This window comes from Aedes albopictus, chromosome 2, assembly GCF_035046485.1.
Source record: "Aedes albopictus strain Foshan chromosome 2, AalbF5, whole genome shotgun sequence".
Classification (NCBI taxonomy): Eukaryota; Metazoa; Arthropoda; class Insecta; order Diptera; family Culicidae; genus Aedes; species Aedes albopictus.
Genome location: NC_085137.1, coordinates 334,261,591 through 334,287,304, shown reverse-complemented (window position 1 = coordinate 334,287,304; position 25,714 = coordinate 334,261,591). Strand labels below are relative to the sequence as shown.

The 25,714-nt window shown below is 42.0% G+C and overlaps 1 protein-coding gene across 1 annotated transcript in view; it reads right to left on the bottom strand.

Annotated features, from left to right (window-relative positions):
• LOC109431646 (eukaryotic translation initiation factor 5B) overlaps positions 1 to 25,714 on the bottom strand; it is a 355,243-nt gene that overhangs the window by 29,472 nt on the left and 300,057 nt on the right. The window contains exon 8 of the mRNA XM_029874767.2: positions 8,177 to 8,338. Coding sequence (XP_029730627.2) covers positions 8,177 to 8,338 — 162 coding nt within the window. The remainder of the gene's footprint in view (positions 1 to 8,176; positions 8,339 to 25,714) is intronic.

Genomic DNA, 25,714 nt, shown 5'->3' with positions numbered 1-25,714 from the left:
GTCATTTGCAGAGGAAGCTCTCAGGTAATAACTGTGGAAGTGTTCATAGAACACTAAGCTGAGAAGCAGGCTTTGTCTCAGTGGGGACGTAACGGCAAGAAGAAGACCCAATGACCATTCGGCCTGATGACCATTCGGCCTAATGACCATTCGGCCTAATGACCATTCGGCCTAATGACCTTCGGCCGAATGGCCTTCGGCCTAATGACCTTCGGCCGAATGGCCTGACACCAGCGAAAAGCATGCTTAAATTGGAATCGCTACTCAAATAGTCTCGTGCACTATTACGATTGAAACTTAATCCGATCAGGTTAAACATTAATTCGCCGCCCTTCTGTCGAACGGGAAAATTTAATTAAATTTTAATTTGCCAAACAGAATCCGAGTGCACAAAATCGGAGTGCATTCTAGCGCATCCGATGACCTGGAGCAAAGTGCACTCCATTGACGTCATCGTGCATGCCGTGCAGTGGCCGTGCGCTTTCTGAAAACACCAGAAACCACCCCATCAGTAGTGCTGCACATACTCCGACCATGGTGGCATGGCGAAGCACTCCCATTGACGTCATCGAACTCGGAAACGGCGAAGATGAGGTCACGTATAACCTAGTTCGGTCGGAACTATGTACCTACTATCCCATAAAACCCGCGGCCAACCAACCGGCGGCCGCGACTTCCTCTTGGCTCTCGATTCCATCCAGGCTCGAGAACGGACGGTGCACATGGCCTGCAGTACAGAAATAAGGTCATCGATCCCGGGGCTTGATTTTCCATTCATATTCATTCATTTATGCACAAGTGGGGTGGGAGAGTGACACAGCTGCAGCTGCGCGCATCCTTGCATGTTCCATTCAAGGCAACCTGTTTTTTCTCGGCGTTAGTTTCGGGATAGGAGCACTCAGGTACAACCGCAACGAGGAGGGGCGCGAAGGGGCTGGACGTTCAATGCAGACCGGAATTACGTCATTCGTTCGTTCGTTGGGATTGCTGATAGCTGTGGTCATTAAGGTAGGGCAGCGCTTTTTTTTTTATTATTTTTTGCTGGATGTAGAATGTGAAATTAAAACTCTTGTCCTATCTTTTATTTAATTATCCTCCTGGGAAAATGACCCAAGAGAGTGCACAAATGAATGAGGGCAGTGACGCACGAATGTGGTAATTAAATTGAAAAATGTGATGACATGACAGGACTCGAAAGGTGAGTATGTGTTGGAGTGATGTCATATAGCAACTAAACTGACTGGAAATATATGGCACGATGTACGTTGGATAACTTTCTCAATTAATTTCCGAAGACTATTATGAAACTTCTGTACAGTTCACCCACAATTATTGAATTGAAAATAAACATACTTTCATGTTTGGAAATCAAAATTAAAAAGTACATTGCGGTGCATAATTGATCGGGCGAACGCCGATTTTGATACAAAATGGCCAAGATGAAATGCTGTAACTATACAGGGGATGGCCAAAATGTTTGGGATAGGCAACTTTTTTTCTCCCACAAAAAAAATTCAGCATGCTGTAACTTTTCATAGAGCGCACCAAAAAATCTCAAATTTTGACTGTTTGTCAACCTATAATACGTGCAATATTGGTACAAATTTGGGCTCGATTGATTAATTTTTCGCGAAGTTAGAACAGTTCGGGTAAAACACTATTATTTAGACAACTAATTTTTGAACTGTCATATCTCGAAAACCAGTGAACCGAATTGAATGATTTTTTTAACGCTTATCAACAATATATTGATACTAAATACGACGTAATAAAATGTAATATTTTCTCATGGCGAATTTAGTTATACCGGGTTGAAATTTTTACCCATATAGAGGAAAATAAGTCAAATTTAAAATACCACACAAAAATTACTAAATGTGTTCTTCCTTCAATCTAAATAAGCTCTAATATATCTGTTTAGAGATAACTTGAGAACAGAAGTGGAAAATCTTTGGATATCAACACTTAAATTTATTGACATTGATGTAAAAAATTACATTTTATCGAGAAAATTCCAAAAAGTGTCAATCCATGATAACTTTTTTCAACGTTTACAAAGTACCTATGTTTTAAAAGTTTGTGAAGCATTTGCATATTGTTAGTGTACGTTCAAAATTTCATTCAATTCGGTTCACTGGTTTCCGAGATACGACAGCTCAAAAATGAGTTGTCTGAAAAATAGTGTTTTACCCGAACGGTTCTAACTTTGCGAAATATTAATCAATCGAGCCCAAACTTGTACCAATGATGCACACATAATATGTTGACAAACAGTCACAATTTGAGATATTTTGATGCGCTCTATGAAAAGTTATAGCTTGTTGAACTTTTTTGTGAGAGAAAAAAAAGTTGCCTATCCCAAACATTTTGGCCATCCCCTTTAGTTTGCTTTGATGGATTTAGCTCAATTTTCGACACGGAACTGCAAATATGCTGAAATTTAAGTGTATGAAGCACAAAATGTTTTCGTTCACAGGCCTGGGCATGACAAGGCGTTCAATATTTGCCAAAAGTGATCGGACAGCGGCACGCGTGTAAATCAAAGGGGTACCGCTATCCGATCACTTTTGCACATTTTGAACGCCTTGTCCAACATGTCCATTTTATTATACAACTCATTTGGGTTGCATTTTGGGCGCAAATTAGTTGAATAATAAAAAAAAAACATTACATGAAATGTTGTATCCAACTCGTTACACTCGATTTTCAGCACTTTTCGTTTTTATCCAACTCGACAAGCCTCGCTTGATAAATGTATGACTCGTACTGAAAAAGTCATCTTTTTGCAACTTGTCGCATAAATAACTATTACGTAGTTCCAATAAAAAAACTATACATATTTTTTTCCTAGCTTCAACAAATTACAGTGACTTAATAAATGCCATTTCAAATCCACACCGACGCACATTGGAGTAACAGGTGTGGGGAATGTCATTACATATTAGAACACTTGTTGAACAATTGTTCTATCTGCTCAATTTTAGAGATACGAGACATGTGAACGACCCCTTAAAATCAGTTCATATGTTGTACCGTTTTCTAGATATGAAAAACTCAAAAAGTTTAGCTATAAAAAACATAATCTATGTGAAAATATATTCTTTACGGTGCATCAACATAAGAATACATGCTACGTATAGTCAGCTCTTTGTTTGAGTTGTTTTATTTTTTTAACAAATTTTGACCACAACAGTTCTAGCTACATAAAATTGCTAGTGCATTGCATACATTTAGGCGTTTAACGGTGTTTGGAGATTTCTGTTCAAATTTACAAAATTGATTCCATTTGACACATTTCGTTAAGAGATACAAGTCCAAATTTGTATTATTTGTACTAATTTCTACTATGATATTTCTTCAGAGAATTAGTGGCCATTCATTAAAAAATAGTCGAAACGAAATTGTTTTATCAAAATTAAACATAAATTGTAACTAAAAACTAGTTTTTCGTCTGGTACTTTCTGGTACCCGTTCTCTTGCGATTCACAAAGGATATGTATTTTATTTTATTGTAATTTTGTCCAGATCGCGGAATGCTGCAGAATCTGAAAACTCAAAATGCTGAAAATGATAAAAAATTAACAAAAATCATGATTTTGAAAACGCTTCTAAAAGAGCGCAAAATAAATAAAATCAGGTGTAGTTTTTTGTTTAAATGATACACCATAATCACGAGAACTAGTTAACATTCTCAATAATGTTTTCAAACTGTCGATATTTTGATAATTGAAGTACCTCCGATGAGTTATGATACAAACGAAAATAAACAGTGGAGAAAATCATCAAATTATATATAATATTTCACTGGCATAATTTATTAATTTTGTATGTTTGACGGTCTTAACATAAAGAGAAGACATGAAACTTATTATAAAATTCCACTTTCGAACAATCCACCAAAGTTACCAACGTTAGGGTAGCAATATTTTCAAAATCGGTTTTCGTGCACATGTGAGCATGGATCAAGGTATTTTCTGATTTTTTTTGTGGTGGAAAAAGTTTTCCGTTTTTGCAGAAACCATTTTTTTTGTAAAATTTTATTCAAAAATGGTTTCTGCAAAAACGAAAAACATTTTCCGCCACGAAAAAAATCAGGAGATACCTTGATCCATATTCTACATGTGTACGAAACCCGATTTTGAAAATATTGCTTCGTTATTTTATAAAAAATCAAAAACCAAAAAGTTAGGAAATGGATCCAGTTAGAAAATGTTTCCTCTAGCATGTTTGAAAAATGAAAATTTAGAAAAAATAATTTTTGACTATCCTAGACTACTTGGCATATTTTGCGGCTTCTTACAACAAACAAATAGAAAAAAAACGAAGGGTAAGGTTTTTGGAAAATTGAAATTATATGACTTCTAACCAGTGCTGAAAATTTCATTTCGTCATATCTAAATACAATCACCTACAGCTCATTTTAGAAGCTGAACCTGAGAATATGGTATATGGAAAACTTGTGCGGCTAGTCCAGTTCTGCAAGAAAGTCACGGAAAAATCGCTATTTTCCGAATATTTAAGGTAAATGTCACGGACTACCTTCGAAAAATGCCAAATGATATTCACCGTGAATATCATTTGCATTTTTCGAAGGTAGTCCGTGACATTTACCTTAAATATTCGGAAAATAGCGATTTTTCCGTGACTTTCTTGCAGAACTGGACTAGCCGCACAAGTTTTTCATATACCATATTCTCAGGTTCAGCTTCTAAAATGAGCTGTAGGAGATTGAATTTAGACATGACGAAATGAATTTTTCAGCACTGCTTCTAACCCAGTACTGAAAATGTCATTTCGACATATCTAGAGTAAATCACCTACAGCTCTTTTCAAAAGCTGAACCTAAAAATAGGATATATGAAAGACGGACTTTCTTGTAAAATTGATCTAGCCGTACAAGTTTTCCATATATGGTATATATACCATATTTCCAGGTACTGCTGTTGAAATGAGCTGAAGGTGATTGAATCTAGATACTGGGGGGTAGTTGGTCAGCGGGGTGAAGTTGATCCCGATGGGATCCTTCAACCGCTGAGGACGCTACAATTTGGTTTCATTGGAAGAACTTTCGACGTAAATCACTTTTATTTATTTATAGTAGGCTAATTTAACATAGTTTTGGTTTAAAATTGATGTTAACATATGAGTTTTATTTGAAAATAGCATATGCTTGTGAAAAAAGACGATTTTTTTTAAGAAACTGCCTACCTTTAGACGTTTAATGTGGGTGATTCTAACATTCTAATATTTTTCCAAGATTAGAATGTTATGTCATTGGTTGATCAGCTTCACCTCGGATTGAAAGTTTTCAAATTTGGCCATTTGGCCTTTTTTTTACAAAATGTAGCAGTTTCTGGTGCGAATTTTTTTAGTGGAAATTGATACAGGTCCACCTAGTACATGTTTCAAAAATATTTGATTGAAATCATATGCATTGTGCCTGATATTATTGAAAAAGAATAGAGCCCAAGTGATCCAGTCCCCCCATATCGTAATGTCGAAATGGTTTTTTATAAAGTCCTTCAAATATCATTAAACTTTTTAGAAGATATTATTTCCATTCAACAAACCGTTTTCGAATTATAATTTTTTGAAGAAAAAAAAAGGTTTATTTTTTTTTTGATCATGTGTTAATGCAAAAGTAAATGAATCATGAAATCCAGTTTATGAACAAAATCTCATTCAAACTGAAAAATATCGAGTCATGGTATGGCATATGGCATATTTTTTCGAGTTTTGGACTGGATGTTTTAAATCGGGTTTTTATCAATCTCCACTTTTAAAGTATGTGACATACACGGTGTTCAATAAGTTCGGATACACCATATAACTTGAATTTATTTCACATCTGTAATTCAGATTTTCAAAGTAAATGTATTTATTGAAAGGTTATATAACACTGAAGAGGTTCGGTCTTTCCGGAACTCAGAAAAGAACACGCGAGTAATGAACAGGAACAAATTAATTTATTGAAAACCTACAGATACACGTCTACACTTCAGGAGGGCTTGTTTAGGTATGATCAACACGTTGCTAACGATCGCTTACGCGCTTGATCAAAGGCATCTTCGATTACAAACACTGATCCATATGCTATGGTTTTGAATAAAGTCTTTTTCTACTTTTTTTTATAAGCCTTAGATGTATCTAAAGTTTGTTAGCTCCGGCACGCTGGAATAATTTTCGATAAATTGCTCAAGCTACAGAAGTCTAAAACGTAGACTTTTGAGTTTACATCTCACTATACAAAATAAAAATAACTAAATTAATAGATAAAAGCTTTACACTGCTATTTCAGTGATGATATGGTGATAAATTTGCAAGTTTAGTCAAAATGTGCTTAAACCTATGAAAAAGGCATAAATACATTATATAAAGTCAATTTTGGGTAAAATTTGCCACAATAGAGATATAATCAAGTTTTGGAAAAGATAATCATGGATTTGTGGAGCCTCGTAGCCGTGCGGTTAGGGTCACCAAGCTTATAATCGCACCATGCTATGGGGTGAGGGTTCGATTCCCGCTTCGGGCGTTGAAACTTTTCGTGAGAATAGTTTCTTCCCCGTTTCCACTGGTGCATGCTCCTTTGTCCGTTGTCTAATGTTAAGTTTAAAACAGTCTGTACAGCCGAAAGCTGAAGACGTTGTCCGTGTCTTTTAAACTGAGATATAACTCAGCCATGCTTTTTGACAAAACAAAAATCATTAAAACAGGTACAGCGGCAATTTTAGCAATTTTAAAGATCAAAATAAAATAAATCCGTACTTCACCCAATCTGAATCTTATAGATTATTTCGTATGGCCATAGTTGCTACCACTAATGCTGATGACAACAACCTAATTTGATTTAACTTAACACCATTACTCAATAAAAACTAGACGAAATACCAATGATAGACGTGCGTGCCGGCCGAAAGAAACTCGAGACACATTTGCAATTATTACAAAATGATAAAGGACAGTTTATTTCAAAACATATACTGTATTTGATCTGTATTATGTAAGCTTCCAATTAATACATTCACTTTGCAAATCTGAATTACAGATGGGAAATAAATTCAATTTTACTGTGTATCCGAACTTATTGAACACCGTGTATACCTCAACATCGTGTAAACCGATAGGACTTGCACCTGTACGTTTTTTTTTGGCGAAATAATAAGAAACTCACGACTTTTGAACACATCTGAAAAGAATGAACTGAATCTGCTTAAGATGGTCGCTGATTGAGCAACTCTATTAGCGTGACAGACGCATCTGCGCATGATTCGCTACGTCTCTAGCGTCTACGATCATGGAAAAGCGTAACTGAAAGGAGTTATAATTGACAGTGAATGCAAATCACTTCGAGCTTAATTTCAAACACCATATCCTGCCTTCATTCCCTCCGCATTTGACTAGGAAGATGAAGCGGATGAGATGCAATGAGTTCCGCCGCTAAGACGACCGGTCGGATGGCAATCCATAAGGAGGAGAGACCTTCGGTCACGCCAATTGCTGCCGCGCCGCCACCATCACCGCCTCGTTAAATATGGCACCGGTTCGTTACTCGGATGACGGGACGACCGAGGACGGCTGATGTCGCGCGTAGGAGAACCTCATTCTTTCAATATCTGTCTTTTATTTTCCGCGCACTCTCCCCCTCATGTGTATCCATCGTGTCTATGGGGAATTGTGTTGCGCTGTTTGTGAATATCTACATATTCCACATCGTAGGCACGCAGCAGAGCTACGGCGGTAAAGCCGACGACGACTACGACGTCGGAATTACAATATAGTAATAATTAATTTACACTATAAAAGCCAAGCAAAATGTATTCAATGAATGCTAAATATTAATTGAATGATCTCCGGTAAGCGATAAGCCGGGTTGCGGCTTGGAGAAGCAAAGCAAAACACCCGGCTGAATTGGAAACGGTTTTAATGAGACGACGACGCACCTAGTTTGATTCGCGTTGGGCGTAAAAGCTCACGCCTACACATTGTGTGTAGCTGTAATACTGTAAATGAAAAGAGGAACTTATACTATTTTTGACAGCTTTGTTCTGTTCGTCGGCTGCTTTGAATTGATGATAAAGTCCGAATATGGAAAATAAAAGTATTTTCCAATTTTAATTTGGAAGCCATGTTATCTTTGTAAGATAAAATATATAAGCATCAATTGAACATCACTTACCTTACTAACTAGCATATCATTTTCGTCGAAATGTCGCCCGAACATCTTGGGCGTCTCGCCCGGAAGCGGCTCAATCTTTATGCACACCTCCTGTCCCTTGCGGGCGGTCTCAATCTGTTTGTGATTAGCCTCGACCGACGTCACCACGCCCAGGTCAACAAACTGCAAATAGAGAAAAACGGAGAGAAAAACAGAGCAACATTATTATTCGTCTACCAACATCGCTACGGCTGCTACTGCACCAATTCGATATATTGCTACCAGATGTCATCACCTAAATAGGGACACCGCAGTGCTTCCCCGGCATTTGACAACGACAAACATCTCGGAACGGACGTCAAACCAAACCAACAACGCCTTCCCCTCAAACCCACAATCGAGGAAATTAACAGGGAAATATGTGAAAAATTTCACGTGAGTTTCTGCGACACATGCCCGTCATCATCATCGCCTCATCGCCTCGCCAAACCAAGGGAACAACGTCATAGAACCATCATAGAGAGATCGCGTTGTTGCAAAATATTGTCGTGCTCCTCATCTGCCACCGTCATATCCCACAGAACCAGCATAGGCTAGGCACGGAACAGAAAAAAAAAACTTGTTATTTTCTTGAATGGCAATTTCCCGGCTAAACCTGGCAGTTTATCATTTCGCGTGCTGTCGTCAGCTTTTCCCGCGGCGATTTTCGCAAACAGAACAATACACGAGCGAAATCACCTTTGCTTCCCCGCGACGCGGTGCGGTGCTGTGTGGCTTTACTCGTGCCAATTCTCAGAAAAGTCCGGCACAGGCTGCTCGTCACCTGAAGGAGTCTAGCTCAGTAAAAAAAATGATAAGATTTCAGATAGGAGAGCGAAAAAGATAGGTGAGCCAAAGTCAAAGCAGCGAACGTGCAGATCTTCAGGAAGACCATGTTGGGGGTGTTGTAATAGGGTCAATTTCAGGTCGGTATAGGTTCTTTTCGTAAAAATCTTGGCTTCATTGACAAAGAATATCTTGGGCCTATCATACGTTGTACACCTCGTCAATTATTACGTTCATCGTTATCTAAGCAAAAAAAAACTATCGCAAACTTAATGTTTTTATTTTTATTTTTAAATACATCTCTATCAAGAGAACTGTACTAGGAACCGCTATGAAACATCACATTTCAAACCATGTTAACTGGAAGAAATGGAAAGCTTGCCAAATTTTGCGTGAATTTTCAAGGAATTAGCATATATTACTGCATAAGTTCACCAAGCCATAAAAGATCACCAATTTGTGTGTATAATGATGTTTACGACTGTGTTTACATACATTTGGCCGGGGTTCTGCTAAACCGAACTAAGCGCCAAATAGTTTATTCCGAGATAATCAAGCTTAAAAGTCGACCACTCAAAAACTAACAGCAGTTAAGATTATTTAAAACTTTTCCGCACACATGCCACTTGCAGGCCTTTATTAACGATCAGAGATGAAGGATTCATGTAAATTTTTTGAAATTATTGATATAATTACATTTTATTTCTCGATAAATTGCACTCAGTTCACTCTGGCTGATCAAAGTTATTAGAATATGGTTTATACTTCAGTGTGGCTGAACAAAATCCCGGAACGAAATTTGAACCAATTCGGTGGATTTTTTTTAAAGACATCCTGAAGGAGCACAAGCTTGAGCAATTCCAGAATGAATCCCCAAAAGAATCTCTGAAAAAGCGAATGAAAAAAATAATCCCTGGAAGAATTTTTGAACAACTCACTGAGCAAGTCGGAGAAGCAATTTTTTAAATGTTCTAAATATTTATTTAAAGAATCGTTGAAGAAAAAAAAAACAAATTCTTAAGAAACCTCGAGAAAAATGTATGGAAAAATTAGTCGAGAAGTTCCTAATGAAATTTCCGAAAGAAATAGCTGCAGTAATCTCCAGAGGAATTCCCGAAGTAATGATAGCTGAATAGTGAGAATCATAGCTGAACAATGCACAATGGTCGGAAAAAGATAAAGTTCGGCCAAAACTCTTTTTATGTGTTTAATCGAAGTTATAGGTTGCCTAGATATGTTATATAGTATTTTTAGTGTTTAAAAAGGGGTATTCAAAAATTACGTAATTTTGATAATTTCAAAAACGGTGAAAATCAGTAAACCCCATATTTTTGCGTTTTTTTGTTAGAAAATCAATTCGAATTTAAATAAATGATCATTTTTTGATCAAACCCAATCAAGTTTGTTCAAAACGAGTGAAAAATGTGGAAAGATAAATTTTATATCAGTAAGAAATGGAAAAATAACGTAAAATATATGAAAAAAACATGTCTTTTTTTAAATAGCTCTAATTTGAAAAACTGCAAATTTCTGCAAAATATTTAAACGTTTTTAGGCAGCTCTAAGCATGATGTTTAAGATGTACTATTTGAAATTGCGGCGACACGTGACGACACGAACCGTTTTTTAACTTAAAAATTACCAAAATTTCTAAGGTACAATATACGAAAATTTGAAAAGTTTTGTGACATATTAATTTTGCACCATACGTGCATTCAAACAGTCCAATAACAAGCTTTCATATGCTGGATAACTTAAAACATATATTCCATTCTCAAAATATTATTATTTTACTTTTTTCGAATAATTCATTTTTCAATTTTATGACTTAGGCCACTTTGGCAGTGAAAATGTCATTGAAATAAAAAAGCTAGTTTTCTTTTAATTAAGAATCATAAAAGTACAACACATTAACTTTGTTATAAGGTGAAATAAAGTTTAAAAATATCAATTTCGTTTTTTGAGAGTTTTGGCCGCCCCTTTGTATGGAGCCCGACCAATGTGCAATGGTTGGTTAATGTTTTTTTTATTTAATTTGGTTAATGGTGCCAATAGCTGAATAAGCTGGATGCTGAATATTAAGTTGAATAGTAGCTTGTTGACTGCATAACGTATCTCTTGTACAGCCTATCATCGTATGCTGAATATGATACTCAATAGAAGATTATCCATCCTCTCTACATTTCTTTATTCAGCTTATCTCTAATACTGAAGGTTTAGCATTAAACAACATAAATATACTAAAAACAACCGAAATGGCACTCAGTACCACCATTTCAAAAAAAAAAAATACTAGAGGAATTAAGAAGTGTTATTCCTCTCCGATCATCGAACGTTGGATTTCATAACTGCAGCAGAAGCCACCATATCGAAAAGCAACTTGCACGGAATATGCAAATGATACAGAATCGCTTGATTAAATATTTTTATTTGAATAATTGTAAGGCATCAATGATATCCCTAGTGTTAAACAATAACCAGGGGAAAGAGAATCGGCAGGTTCCAGTTCCCTGGGCAGCGAAGGTGGTGGTTCGTGATACGCAACTTGAAGAGGAAATCGATTGTTTGTCACTCGGCCCTCAATCAAATTTCTATAATGAACTAACAAGAAAAGCATAGAAATTGTCAATCGATCATCATAATACATATTAGGCATCAATCATTAAAAGTTCTCTTACGGGTTATAAAACACCAATACCGAGATGTGGGGTTTTCACGTTGAAACTGCCAGCGTTCCCTAAAAACTGATAAAAGGACATGTATCTATCCACGCCATAGTAGTGTTTTAAGGATATTTACCTGTATTTTTATTCATTTTGCGTGATTTCACCAGAGATTCACGATTATCAAAATCAAGAAGCAATGAACTGTAAACAAAACAATGATGATTTTACAGCTAATGTATGCGTTCATTTCCAACACTTAATCGCTTATTCAACCTCAGCACAGCCTTTGTTCAAAGCCGTTCAACCTTTAACCAGACATGACAGTATATAACTTGTTCTCCCACGAATCACTATGCCCGTACCATTCCAAGTGGAGTAGATGCTAAGTTAAGTGACTATAAATCAAAGCATCCAAGTTCGATTCTCAATTATAATAAAAAATAATGTATTTCTCTTTCAGTCACTACGAACTGTTTCCGACATCTACGCCTACAAGAGCCTAATCGTAATTCTGGCTAGAACTCTGTGGGACAAGTTTCATTTTTTTGTTAGTGCTGCATAAGTGATGATTTGTTGCTGAATTAAAGATGATTAAGCGACTCCAATGCTTAATCTGCGATGATATAAGCACCTCTTCAACCTTAATTCAGCCACCCGGAGAGCTTAAATCAACTTATGGCTGAATAAAATCACCAAAATTAGATGTTTAAGAGCTGAACAAACGATTACAGTTCTTTTGCACAGCTTTTGTTCAAATGAAGGCTGATTTGCACAAGTTACAAAAGCGCTTAATCAACATCAAATTGTTACTTGGGTCATAACGGTAAGGAAATCCCTTGGAGATTTCCATAAGAAAACCCCAGAAGGAATCTCTACAAACATTTCAGTAGTAATCCCTGGAGGAATTTCTGAAGCATTTTCCCAAGCCATATCTGAATGATTCCTACGATAAATCCTTGAACAATCCTTAAAGCATTTTTTGAAAGAATTCGGACCAAATGCTTAGAAATTAATTGGGGGGAAACTGCAAAGAAGAATTTCTAAAAGATTTCCCGGAGGAATCCCGAAAGTAATACCCTGCGAAATTCGTGAGGAAATCTCTTGAATGTTTTCCTGATATAAGTATTCCGAATGATACATCTGAAGCAATATTTTTGAATCATATTTTTGAGTCTATTTCTCAAAGGTTATTAAACCATTATGAAGCTAAAATGGAATAGCTTCAGTTTTATCACGGTTTTTAGAATCTTTATGCAATTCATTATCATAATGTCTATTTACTACTTTTCCATGCAACTAACATGAGTTGCATAATGAAAAAAGTTGCATTATGTTCATAATGCAACTCATTTGAGCTGCATCATAAACATTATGCAACCCAAATGAGTTACATTACAAAAAAAAAATCATTGCATAAAATGTTGATGAAACTCGTTGCAGAATTTGATGTTTCAGCACTATTCGTATTTATCAAGCCTCGTTGAATGTACGCGACTGCAAAAATTGACTTTTTGCAACTCGTTACTAAAATAATTATCCCAAAACAAATTGGTCTTCAAAATGTTCAATTGTTTCTTCTTCTAGACTCTATAAAGCCATTTTTAAAGCAATTCACTGAAGCATTCTTAAAGCAATGCCCTGGGCCAGTGGCGTAGCCAGAAATTGTCTCTGGGAGGGGTTTTCAACGGTCAATGATAATTTTTTTGATTTGACACTTTCATTTTGTAAGCAGTAATGAGTTATTGTATTCGTAGTTAGAAAATAGCGGCGCAGCCGAAAAAATTTTTCGTCACAAAGCGCTTAATACTGAAAATTTGTTCCACAAATTTTGGCTCTGGGGGGGGGTTTTAACCCTAAACCCCCCCCCCCCCGTGGCTACGCCAGTGCCCTGGGCAATTACTGAATACTTAATACTGTAACAATGGGAAGGAATGAAGGAATTCACAAAGGAACTCATAAAGCAATCCTAGAATAATTACGTTACGAAATTCTCTGGAGAGTTCCTTTGGAATTTCTAAAAAAAATCGTGAAGTAGTCTGTGGAAATACTCCCGAATCTCCGTGGAGCCACCGCAGGAGTATCCGAGATGTTGTTGGAACAATTTATCGGAGCATCCAGATAAATTTCTGAAAAAATGTCTTAATGAATTCGTATACAAATCACAGAAAAACACAATTTTAACAAATCTGTCAACAATATAGTACCAGTACAAAAAAGAACTCTACTGAAGCAGATTTAACAAGAATTGGTTCGACGGGAATTTTTTTGGGTTGTTAAAATTTTCCGTTTTTAAGCAGTTATTATTCAATCATCGACTGTTGGTAAATCACCATACCTATCTCAACAAAGGAGAAAACTAACCGTCTTGTGTGGATTTGTCGTAGACGAAACCGCCATCGTTCTTCTTTTCAAGAAACGTAGAACAAAAAGAAAACTTTCTCAGAAAACGACGCAAATCGGTGCGGCAGGCCGTCCATCCTCTTATACGACGTAGTCAACCGCGCGGCGGTCCCGTTTATTAACATTGAAAGTTGATGAGTTGCCAAAATAATTAAGAAAACTAAATAACCCCTTTGGTAAGCTGTCAAACGGTTGGCTAAGTTCTTTGCTTTCGCTGCTCGGACGCACAGTGGAGCACCTAGTACATCAAAACTGATCAAAATTATTTTGACGCATTTTCACAACCCAAATTAGTAATGAAACGTATTTCATAGATTTCGTACTTTTTTATTTCGTCATTAGGGTGACCAATTTTATGATTGTAAAAGTCAAGATTATTCGAAACTAAAATTTTTCAAAAAATCACAACTTTTGAACCAGTTGACCGATTTTAAACTTCTTTTTTTTGCTTGAAAGCTGTTGACTGTTCTAGTTTTCAGCAAAAATACGTTCAGAGGGCCAAATAGTGTTTAAAGCAAATAATATCATAGAATAATATAATTATCACGATTTTTTCAAAGTGTTGCAACTTTTGAAATCGGAAACATCCGGAAGGTTTTCTTTCTGCATTTGAAAGAGGAACAATAATTTTATCATACACTAAACGCAGATTTTCCGGAAACAGCCGGAAAATCAACTTATTTAATTTTGAATGTACGGTAAAGGATTCCATCAAATATTTTTTTCAATATTTTCATATAATGTATGTAAATTCAACGTCAATTTGTTTGGGTTTCAAATTAACAGAATAACAACATTAACCTTCTTCAACAAACTGCATTGTTGAATTGATTGACTATCAATTTCATTCACTTTGTACGGTCAAAACTAGCACGCGCTGTGAGTTATATCAAAGAAAACGGCTCAACTTCAGCTTCACTTAACCTCTTCTGATAAGCGTAAACAAAACATTTGTACACTGCTTAGTTGTCAAACGATGACACGAGGACGGATGTCCTGGGGCCTGACGCACCCCCCCGCTTGCGAGTCAGCCGCGTAGTTGCCGGCTAAGAATAGGACTACTAACCCCAATTCAAGGTGTCAAGCGACCCGTGCCGAGGAATGAGTGATCGAGGGGGTGAAAAAGATGCTCGATCTTTAACGGAGCCTGTGGGGTACCTGGGCACCCCCCACAGTATGCTGTCCCTTACCGCGTTAATGCAGAGCTCTGGCGTGGTGGACATTATTTCTCGTGCAACTCGTGGGAACAATGAGCAAGAATTCAAAATCAAATAATTTAGGTGGAAGTAGCGGTGCGATCAACCCCTTCGCAAGAAGCGGGTTGATGAGGTCTCCTACTAGGAGAAGCGAGGAGTCAGGTGCTGGAAGCTGCTTACGCAGCTCAAGCGTGGGAGCTCCTGTCCACTCCACGGCAAGCCAGCCGGCGGAGGTCATGGACGGAGCATGGTTGCTGAGGGCCATCAGCCAAGCTGCAGAAAAAGGACGGCCCGCATTTGAGGTGGCTGAGCAGCAGCTCGGCAAAATTATCGACTTTGCGACAACTAAGTCGAATATAAGCAAGGACCTGAAAACGGCCTTGCTTCGGCTTAGGGCGTCTGTCGATAATGCCAAGCAGGAGCACGCGGTTGCGTTGCTGGCTGCAGCAGCGGCGGAACCCGCAAAGGAGAAAGCGTCTAAGTTTACGCAAACGGAGGCCTTCTCCTTCGCGGGTAGTCCGAAGAGAGTGGAAGCGAATGCTCGCGACAAGCATTCGCAGAAGCGGGCGAGGCAGCCGTCAGGTGAGGAGCTGTCTGGCGGCGCCCGCAAGGCCAGGCGTATAATAACCCCGAAAGCCGGTGGTAACGCTGGAAAGTCGGACCCCAGCCAGGGTTCCCGGAAAGCTGGGAAGGGTGGGCCTGAAAAGGCCGGCCCGTCCCGGAATGATGGGAACAAGGGGTTGCGACCAATGGTGGGCCCTCAGCAGCCGCAGAGCAGGGCGATCCAAGGAGAGGACCCTCCTTGGACAAAGGTAGAGCGGAAGAGGAAGAAGAAGGGAAATCCGCAGGTAGAAGTGCAGGTCGCCAAGCCAAGGCGTAGGAAGGCAGGTGCCAGGCGCGAAAAAGGTGACGCTATCGTCATCAAGACCGAACAGTCGAAATACTCGGACGTCTTGAAGGCGATGAGGTGCGACGCCAAGCTCGAGGGTCTGGGAGCCGACGTACGCAGTATCAGACGTACTCGTACGGGCGAAATGATCCTGGAGCTTAAGCGCCAGAAGGATCACAAGGGCGCCGCCTATAAGAGGCTGGCAGAAGAGGTCCTTGGAGATGGAGTGGAGGTGAGGGCTCTTACGCATGAGGCGACTCTGAAGGTCAAAGACCTAGACGAGATCACCGAAGCGGAAGAGCTCGTCACGGCACTGCGGCAACAGTGCGATGTTCAGGTGGCCGCCACAGCCGTCAGGCTGCGGAAGGGGCCAGCAGGGACACAGATAGCTCTGGTTCAGCTACCTGTGGCGGATGTTAAAAAATCCGTTAAAGTAGGGAGTATTAAGGTGGGCTGGTGTGTTTGTCACCTGACATTCCACGAGCCACCTGAGGTTTGCTTCAGGTGTCTGGAACCAGGACACAAGTCGTGGGACTGCAAAGGCCCCGACAGGCGCAAACTGTGTAGGCGATGCGGCGCTGAAGGTCATAAGGCCCAAAGCTGCACGAGTCCGCCCATCTGCATGATCTGTACCGGGAAAACCTCGAAAAACAGACATGCGATGGGTGGTCCAGGGTGCCCGGCCTTTAAGAAAGCCGCAGTGAGCAACAAATCACAGTGCAGGTAACGCAGCTGAACCTGAACCACTGTGATGCGGCTCAGCAACTGCTTTGTCAGGCGGTTTCTGAGTGGGAGACGGATATCGCCATCATTTCGGACCCATACCGAGTACCCGCCGGCAACGGCAACTGGGCCTCGGATGGGACCAGGAAAATGGCGGCGATATGGACGACGGGTAAATACCCCGTGCAGGAGTTGGTGTCTACTACCTATGAGGGCTTCGTGGTCGCCAAAGTAAACGGGGTCTTCTTCTGTAGCTGTTATGCGCCTCCGCGGTGGCCGATCGAGCGGTTCACGCAGATGCTGGACCGCTTAACGACCGTGCTAACAGGGCGAAGGCCGGTGGTAATAGCGGGTGACTTTAATGCCTGGGCTGTGGAATGGGGAAGCCGTTTCACGAACCAGCGGGGTCAGATCCTGCTAGAAACACTGGCCATCTTAGATGTCGACTTGGCTAACGTCGGTACCAAGAGTACCTATAGTCGAAACGGAGCGGAGTCAATTATTGACGTGACCTTTTGTAGTCCTGGCCTAACAAGTAGTTCGAACTGGAGAGTAGATGATGGCTACACTCACAGCGACCACCTGGCGGTTCGCTACAGTATCGACTACAACAACAGCAGACAGCGGATAGAAGAAGAGGCGGCTAGGCCAAGGCCAAGCCCTCGTAGGTGGAAGACATCATACTTCGACGAAGAGGTATTTAGGGAAGCGCTCCGCCGTGAGCGAAACTTACTCGGTTTAGACGGCGACGAGCTGGTAGCGGTGCTCTCACGTGCGTGTGATGCGACCATGCCTAGGAGAGTCCACCCTAGAAATGGGAGGCCACCGGCTTACTGGTGGACCGACGCGATTGCGGACCTGCGCCGCGCCTGCCTACGGGCTAGGCGGCGGATGCAGCGAGCACGATCAGAGGAAGAGCGAAACGAACGGCGGGTGGTGTTCGCCGCTGCAAAAGCCGCGCTCAAGACCGAGATAAGAGCAAGCAAGAAGGCCTGCTTTGAGGGTCTCTGTCAGAGTGCCAATACGACCCTGTGGGGTGATGCCTACAGGATCGTTATGGCCAAGACGAGAGGTGTGATGGCTCCTACAGAGCAATCTCCAGAGATGTTGGAGGGGATCATTGGAGGACTTTTTCCGCGTCATGATCCTAGTCCTTGGCCTCCTTTCGTAGGACAGCCGGGGACTGGGGCTGGCGATGAGGAAAGGGTCACCGATGTGGAACTTGCGGGGATAGCTAAGTCCCTTAGCGTAGGTAAGGCCCCAGGTCCGGACGGAGTTCCGAACCTGGCCTTAAAAGTAGCTATTGCAGAAGCTCCCGAGATGTTCAGGTCTGCTATGCAGAAATGCCTGGACGAGGGAGTTTTCCCAGAAGCTTGGAAGAGGCAGAGCCTGGTACTATTGCCAAAGGCGGGGAAACCACCCGGAGACCCGTCGGCATATAGACCAATATGCTTGATTGACACGGCGGGGAAGGTGCTCGAAAAGATCATCCTCAATAGAATGTTGAAGTTCACTGAGGGCGTAAATGGTCTCTCGAGCAACCAGTATGGCTTCCGGAAGGGGAGGTCCACCGTAGACGCTATCTTGTCGGTTACAAAAACCGCCGAGAAAGCACTCGAGCCTAAGAGGAGGGGAATTCGCTTTTGCGGGGTAGTGACTCTGGATGTAAGGAATGCATTTAATAGCGCCAGTTGGGCTGCTATTGCTGATGCGCTCTTGCGTCTGGGGATACCGGAGTACTTGTACAAGATTCTCGGAAGCTACTTCCAGAATCGCGTACTAGTATACGACACGGAGGTGGGTCGGAAGTGCTTTCACATAACCTCAGGAGTCCCGCAAGGTTCCATCCTGGGTCCGGTGTTATGGAATGTCATGTACGACGAGGTGTTGAGGTTAGAGTACCCAGTGGGAGTGGTGATTGTCGGATTTGCCGACGATATTACGCTCGAAGTCTACGGTGAAACGATCGAGGAGGTGAAGTTGACTACCGACCACTCGATCAAGGTTGTGGAGGCGTGGATGCGGTCCAGAAAACTGGAGCTGGCTCACCACAAGACAGAGGTGACGGTTGTGAACAACATGCAGTCGGCGCAGCAGACGGAGATCAGTGTAGGAGAGTGCACTATCCTGTCGAAGCGCTCTGTCAAGCACTTGGGCGTGATGATCGACGATAAGCTTACCTTCGGTAGCCACGTCGATTATGTCTGTAAAAGAGCCTCCACAGCTATTGCGGCACTGTCCCGGATGATGTCCAATAGCTCAGCGGTGTACGCCAGTAAGCGCAAGCTTCTGGCTAGTGTTGCTACGTCCATACTTAGGTATGGCGGCCCGGCGTGGGGTACCGCGCTAAGTACTGAATGCTACCGACGGAAGCTGGAAAGTACTTACAGGCTTATGTGTCTGAGGGTTGCAAGCGCGTACCGTACCGTGTCACACGACGCTCTCTGTGTCATTACTGGTATGCTGCCCATCAGCATTCTTATCAGTGAGGATATGGAGTGCTTCGAAATGCGCGGCACAAGAGGCATACGCAAGACTGTCAGGATGGCCTCTATGGTCAAATGGCAGCGCGCGTGGGACAGTTCCACCAAAGGAAGGTGGACCCATAGGTTGATACCGAGGGTAGATAGTTGGATTAATAGGCGCCATGGGGAAGTTTCATTCCACCTGACACAGGTCCTTACAGGTCATGGTTGCTTCCGACAGTATCTACACCGTTTCGGGCATGCGGATTCTCCCGAATGCCCAGTGTGCAATGGTTTAGAGGAAACGGCGGAACACGTTTTGTTCGTGTGCCCGCGTTTTCGCACAATGCGTGACCGCATGCTTGCCACATGCGGGGAGGACACAACTCCGGACAACTTGGTCCAGAGAATGTGTAGGGATGAGATTAGCTGGAATGCCGTTTCAACGGCTATCACCCATATCGTCTGGGAGCTACAAAGGAGGTGGCGCGTGGACTCGGAGAATGGCTAGTCCAGATGCAGTACAAGAGGTGGTCCAGGGGTTCGAAGTCGGCTTCGTAGGTCATACCGGTGCCCTGCGGTCGAGATCGACCCTTACAGCGATTAAGTGGCCGCGGAGAGGAAGTCCCGGTAGCGGTGCTGTCGTGGCGTCGGTCTACTGGGTTGGATCTGAGCCCGCGGTTGGAAAGGGGTCCCCGGCAAGGGTCGGGGTAGGTGAGACCCTGCTGTCTGCAACCTACGGATGCAGCTGATAAGGCCTGAAGGGTAGTGATACCCTTGCCTTCAGCAGGTCAGATCGGGTTGCATGTGGGCATCAGTTCTTGATGTCCGCTCAGCAGTAGGGCGCGGGCGGGGTTGACCCTGCCCGCCTTCCGTGGACAAAGGGAGTGGCGAGGACCACTCGGGAAACTGGCTAAGCGCCAGCATGCTATCGTGATGGACTCTCCAGTGCGAGTCATCGATGTTCGTTGCTGCTAGGCTACGGCAGCTAACCTTGAGGGTGCGATATGCACTAGCCCCTCTCTGAAGCAATACCTTCTTGGTGGTTCCGGAGAGACGTAGGGTTTGGCGACCATAGGAATGTGTTTTAGTGGGTCGAGGAGAGAGTAGTCCTGGCTTCTACCGGCATTGTAGAAGACGGCCTCATCCCCACACTACCCTAACCTTCCTGTTAGGGTGTCTGATGAGCAGATTTATCCCCCTATGGTTTAGAAGGAAAAAAAAAAAAAAAACGATGACACGATAACTACACTTTGCAAAAACACAACGGAAAACCCAATTACTTCATTTTGAGTTTTTCCACTTATGATCAGGTTTTGATGTGATTTACTCCAATGTGGGACGGAACAAACGCCAATAGAATCGTGGTGCAGAACGGCAGCACGTGGGTGGGTTTACATTCGGTGGGGAGGTCAACATTTTGGGCAACAGAACAGAAGGCCAAGCAAGACGTGTATGAGTAGTATTAATGAAACGGAAGGAAAACACCCATTGACGTTAGTTGTGGGTTTGGTCGCATGGGCGTGTAGACAGGACGCCACCGGAGGTTAGCGGATTAAGTTCTAATTGACTGATGATTTGTTGGCTAGTGTTGGCTAGGTATAGCAGGTCTGCGCTACTGTGTGGCACTCTGATAAAAAGCCACAGACCGACGAAAGCAAACTGACGTCAATGCGGCGCGGACCACCCAACCAACACAGCGATTGACGTTGTTAAGCCTATTATTTTATTTTCTTCGCAGTTTTGGAACAGTCAGCATTTAAAAATAATTTAATGAGATCATTTCAAAGGCGAAATCATAAACACACCTTGATAATGGAATTACCCTTCGCCAATCGGCAGCCATAAATCTTGGCCCGATGCAAACTGAGTGCATAAGAGATACGTTTACGGATGCCGAATTTTTAATTTCGTTACGGAATCGCCGAAATGAATAAAACAATGACATTCTTTTTGGCACGGTCATAAAATGCACGTCATTTTTGGACTGATGGCAAATGAAGTACATTTGTGTATTTTACGAGGGTATTGGCACGGTACAAGACGCAGAACAAGCTATGAAAGATCTCTTGGCAATTCATTCATTGAGAAAAGCTTTAAACATTCTGTGACTCTAGTGTTCGTTGAGGGCCTGGAAACCGTCCTGTGATAAGCGCCAAGTCAATTCATAGTCCGTACCTGAGACGAGACTCGCGAAGAGGAAAAAAGCAACGTCAAGTGCAGCCCAACTTAGCTGTCAGTTGTAGCCCGTTTGATTACGTTACCTAAAACGAGGAAAGTATTCTGATAGCCAAAATTCACTCCGAGAAGCATTTTCTTCTCCTGTACTGTCAAAAGTAAATTGAAAACAAAATATTCCAATGATTACTTTGCTTGGCGATTGTTGGCGATGCAAAATTTCACCTCAACATGATTTTGTGCATGAATGGGATTCAGTCACACTGCATGTGAGGTGATGCGGTCACGTACGTGTTTGAACCACCAGCCCAAAACATAATGTCAACACAGATAGGAAGAAGAAAAAAATAACAAAGTGGAGAAAAAGAAGACCGTCTTCGCGAGTCTCGTCTCAGGTCCGTACTAGTAGTAGATAGTTAAATTTGTAATATTTAAGTTCTAGTCCACTAAACAGGGTGATCTGTGCATGTAAGCTCACTATTGCAACCAACTCCAATTCACATTTTTAGCGGATTTTACCAGAATAACAGCAACATTGTCGACACTGGAGAATAGCTGCTATCACTGTTGTTCGTAGACCCTCTGAGAGAGTATTGACAGTGGACATCTGAGGACCGAATGAGATGAATAGTTGCAAAGAAGAACGTGGGGTGAGGTGGACGTTGGATTCATTTCGTGTTCTAAATTTCATGTCGATTGGTTTGGAATTGATTGAATTATAGCGAAAAGTGCCCGAAATACCGGCCACTTCCCAAGTGGCTCGCTACCCTAGATGTGCACAAACAGTATTCGATAATATGTTTTATGTCGATAATAGTTTTATGCTAATTTTTCTGCAATTTTTGTTTTCTGATAAAACGTTGATCTGATAAATGATAATAAACTGATGATTAGTGTACTGAACAAATGATCAAATTTGGCTGAATTTCAGCAAAGTGTTAGCTTCAGCTCGGAAAAATTCAGCAAAATTTATTTAAGGTATACGAGCAATCTTTTAGATGATGCTTTTAGCGGCTCATAAGCGTGGAACCTGGACCTGAATTGTCCAATGGCTTATTGGCCACAGCTGTGAAAGCATGAATATTTAGAATGACCATGCTGAGGGTGACAGGATCGATTCCCGGTCGGTCAAAGAACTTTTCATAATAGAAATTTGCTTAACTTCTTTGGGCATAGAGTATTTTCGTACCTGCTACAACGATATACAGGTCGGACTCGATTATCCGGAGACTCGATTATCCGGAGTATTTTTTATTGAGATTTTTTAAATATTCTAATGCCAAAATTTGAAATAATTTAGTATTATAATACTCTGCTGATCCGATTTTAGAAGGCCCCAATTTCGTTTTTTACCGATTTTGTCAGCTTTCTGACCTGATTATGTGAGGCTTTTTAAACAGGAAAATAGAAGTGTTTTACACTGGGCATTACCATTATATTTATTTATTTTATTTATTTTTCGATTGAAACGAGCATTTCACTTCCAAACTTCTCAGACATGTTTAATGCAATGGAATGATGTGTTTAGACTCCGCAAATGACATGAGTGATGATCGACGACAAGCTTACCTTCGGTAGCCACGTCGATTATGCCTGTAAAAGAGCCTCCACAGTTATTGCGGCACTGTCCCGGATGATGTCCAATAGCTCTGCGGGGTACGCCAGTAAGCGCAAGCTTCTGGCTAGTGTTGATTCGTCCATACTTAGGTATGGCGGCCCGGCGTGGGGCACCGCGTTAAGTACTGAATGCTACCGACGGAAGCTGGAAAGTACTTACAGGCTTATGTGCCTGCGGGTTGCGAGCGCGTACCGTACCGTGTCACACGACGCTCTCTGCGTCATTACTGGTATGGTGCCTATCAGCAATCTTATCAGTGAGGACATGGAGTCCGAAATGCGCGGCACAAGAGGCATACGCAGGACTGCCAGGATGGCCTCAATGGTCAAATGGCAGCGCGCGTGGGACAGTTCCACCAAAGGAAGGTGGACCCATAGGTTGATACCGAGGGTAGATAGTTGGTTTAACAGGCGCCATGGGGAAGTTACATTCCACCTGACACAGGTCCTTACAGGTCATGGTTGCTTCCGACAGTATCTACACCGTTTCGGGCATGCGGATTCTCCCGAATGCCCAGTGTGCAATGGTTTAGAGGAAACGGCGGAACACGTTTTGTTCGTGTGCCCTCGTTTTCGCACAATGCGTGACCGCATGCTTGCCACATGCGGGGAGGACACAACTCCGGACAACTTGGTCCAGAGAATGTGCAGGGATGAGATTAGCTGGAATGCCGTTTCAACGGCTATCACCCATATCGTCTGGGAGCTACAGAGGAGGTGGCGCATGCACTCGGAGAATGGCTAGTCCAGATGCAGTACAAGAGGTTGTCCAGGGGTTCGAAGTCGGCTTCGTAGGTCATACCGGTGCCCTGCGGTCGAGATCGACCCTTACAGCGATTAAGTGGCCGCGGAGAGGAAGTCCCGGTAGCGGTGCTGTCGTGGCGTCGGTCTACTGGGTTGGATCTGAGCCCGCGGTTGGAAAGAGGTCGCCGGCAAGGGTCGGGGTAGGTGAGACCCTGCTGTCTGCAACCTACGGATGCATCTGATAGGGCCTGAAGGGTAGTGATACCCTTCCATTGCGGGCAGGTCAGATCGGGTTGCATGTGGGCATCAGTTCTTGATGTCCGCTCAGCAGTAGGGCGCGGGCGGGGTTGACCCTGCCCGCCTTCCGAGGACAAAGGGAGTGGTGAGGGCCACTCGGGAAACTGGCTAAGCGCCAGCATGTTACCGTGATGGACTCTCCAAAGCGAGTCATCGATGTTCGTTGCTGCAGGCTACGCAGCTAACCTTGAGGGTGCAATGTGCACTAGCCCCTCTCTGAAGCAATACCTTCTTGGTGGGTCTTGGAGAGACGTAGGGTTTGGCGACCATAGGAATGTATTTAGTGGGTCGAGGAGAGAGTAGTCCTGGCTTCTACTATTGTAGTAGAAGACGGCCTCAGCCCCACACTATCCTAACCTTCCTGTTAGGGTGTCTGTTTGCAGATTATCCCCCTATGGTTTAGAAGAAAAAAAAAAAGATGCATCTCATTTGAAGCAAGTATTTACATGGTTCAACTCGTGAGGTGTGTAAGTAAACAGAATTGAATTTATCCCGCTTGACAGATAACTTAAATACAACTCACATGAATCTCGGGTTTAGACAACGCAAGTGGGAAGATTTCGTTTAACTTGAATGAAAAAGTTCAACATGTTCAACTTTCGTTAAGGTCGAGTGAGTTGCTCAAGTGAGATGACATGTGATGTTTACACGTTCAATTCGCATTCAATTGGGCATTTTCCAATGAGTTGAATCAACAGTTTATTCATTTTGACATCATATACAAATTACGTAACAAACATATCTACCGCTACATTTGAAAAGGGCCAAATAATTTTAAATTTCGTTACAGCGAAAAAATATTCAAAATTTACGACTGTTTTGAAAAGATGATTCACGGCATTGGAAAAAGTCGCCAAACTAGGAATTTTCCAAAGAATACCCACAAGGATTCCTTCGAATGTTACTGCTGGGATTCTTCCAGAATTTCCAAAGAATTATCCTCCACATTTTTTCTTCGGTGATGAATTCGCGGCACAAATTCCCAGCAGTCGAAAGCCTCCAAATAAGATAAATTCAAGATGAATTTGGTATTGCTTGGTATTCCTCCAAGAATTCCTTCTGGGGTTCCTTCAGTCCACCTAGGATTTCTTCAGGAATCTCTGCCGCAGATTCTTCTCGAGGAGTTTTTTTACAAAGAACTCCATTCTTGTTGGGATACCATCACGAATTTCTATAGGATTGTTTCACGGATCTTTCTCTCAGGATTTATCTGGGATTTTACATTAAATGCCACCAGGGATTCCCCTATGGATGTTCTGCGATTCTTGTAAAGATTTCTCCAAAGGTTTTTGTAAAGTTTCCTGCAATTTTCTGTTGATATATCACCAAAAGTAATTTAGGGGGGGAAGGGGGGGAGTCCCAGAAGTACTGCTGGAATTTCCTTAAGAAATAGGAATTCATATTCCTTGAATTCCGCAGAAACTCTTGCTTGGATTTCTTGAGAATTTCTTCCAGATATTCCTTAGGATTTTTAGTGATTCAGAAACTTCTCTCAAACTCTTCTCAGTGAATCCTCTGGGAATTCCTCCAGTGATTTCTCCAGGGGAAAATCTATGAAC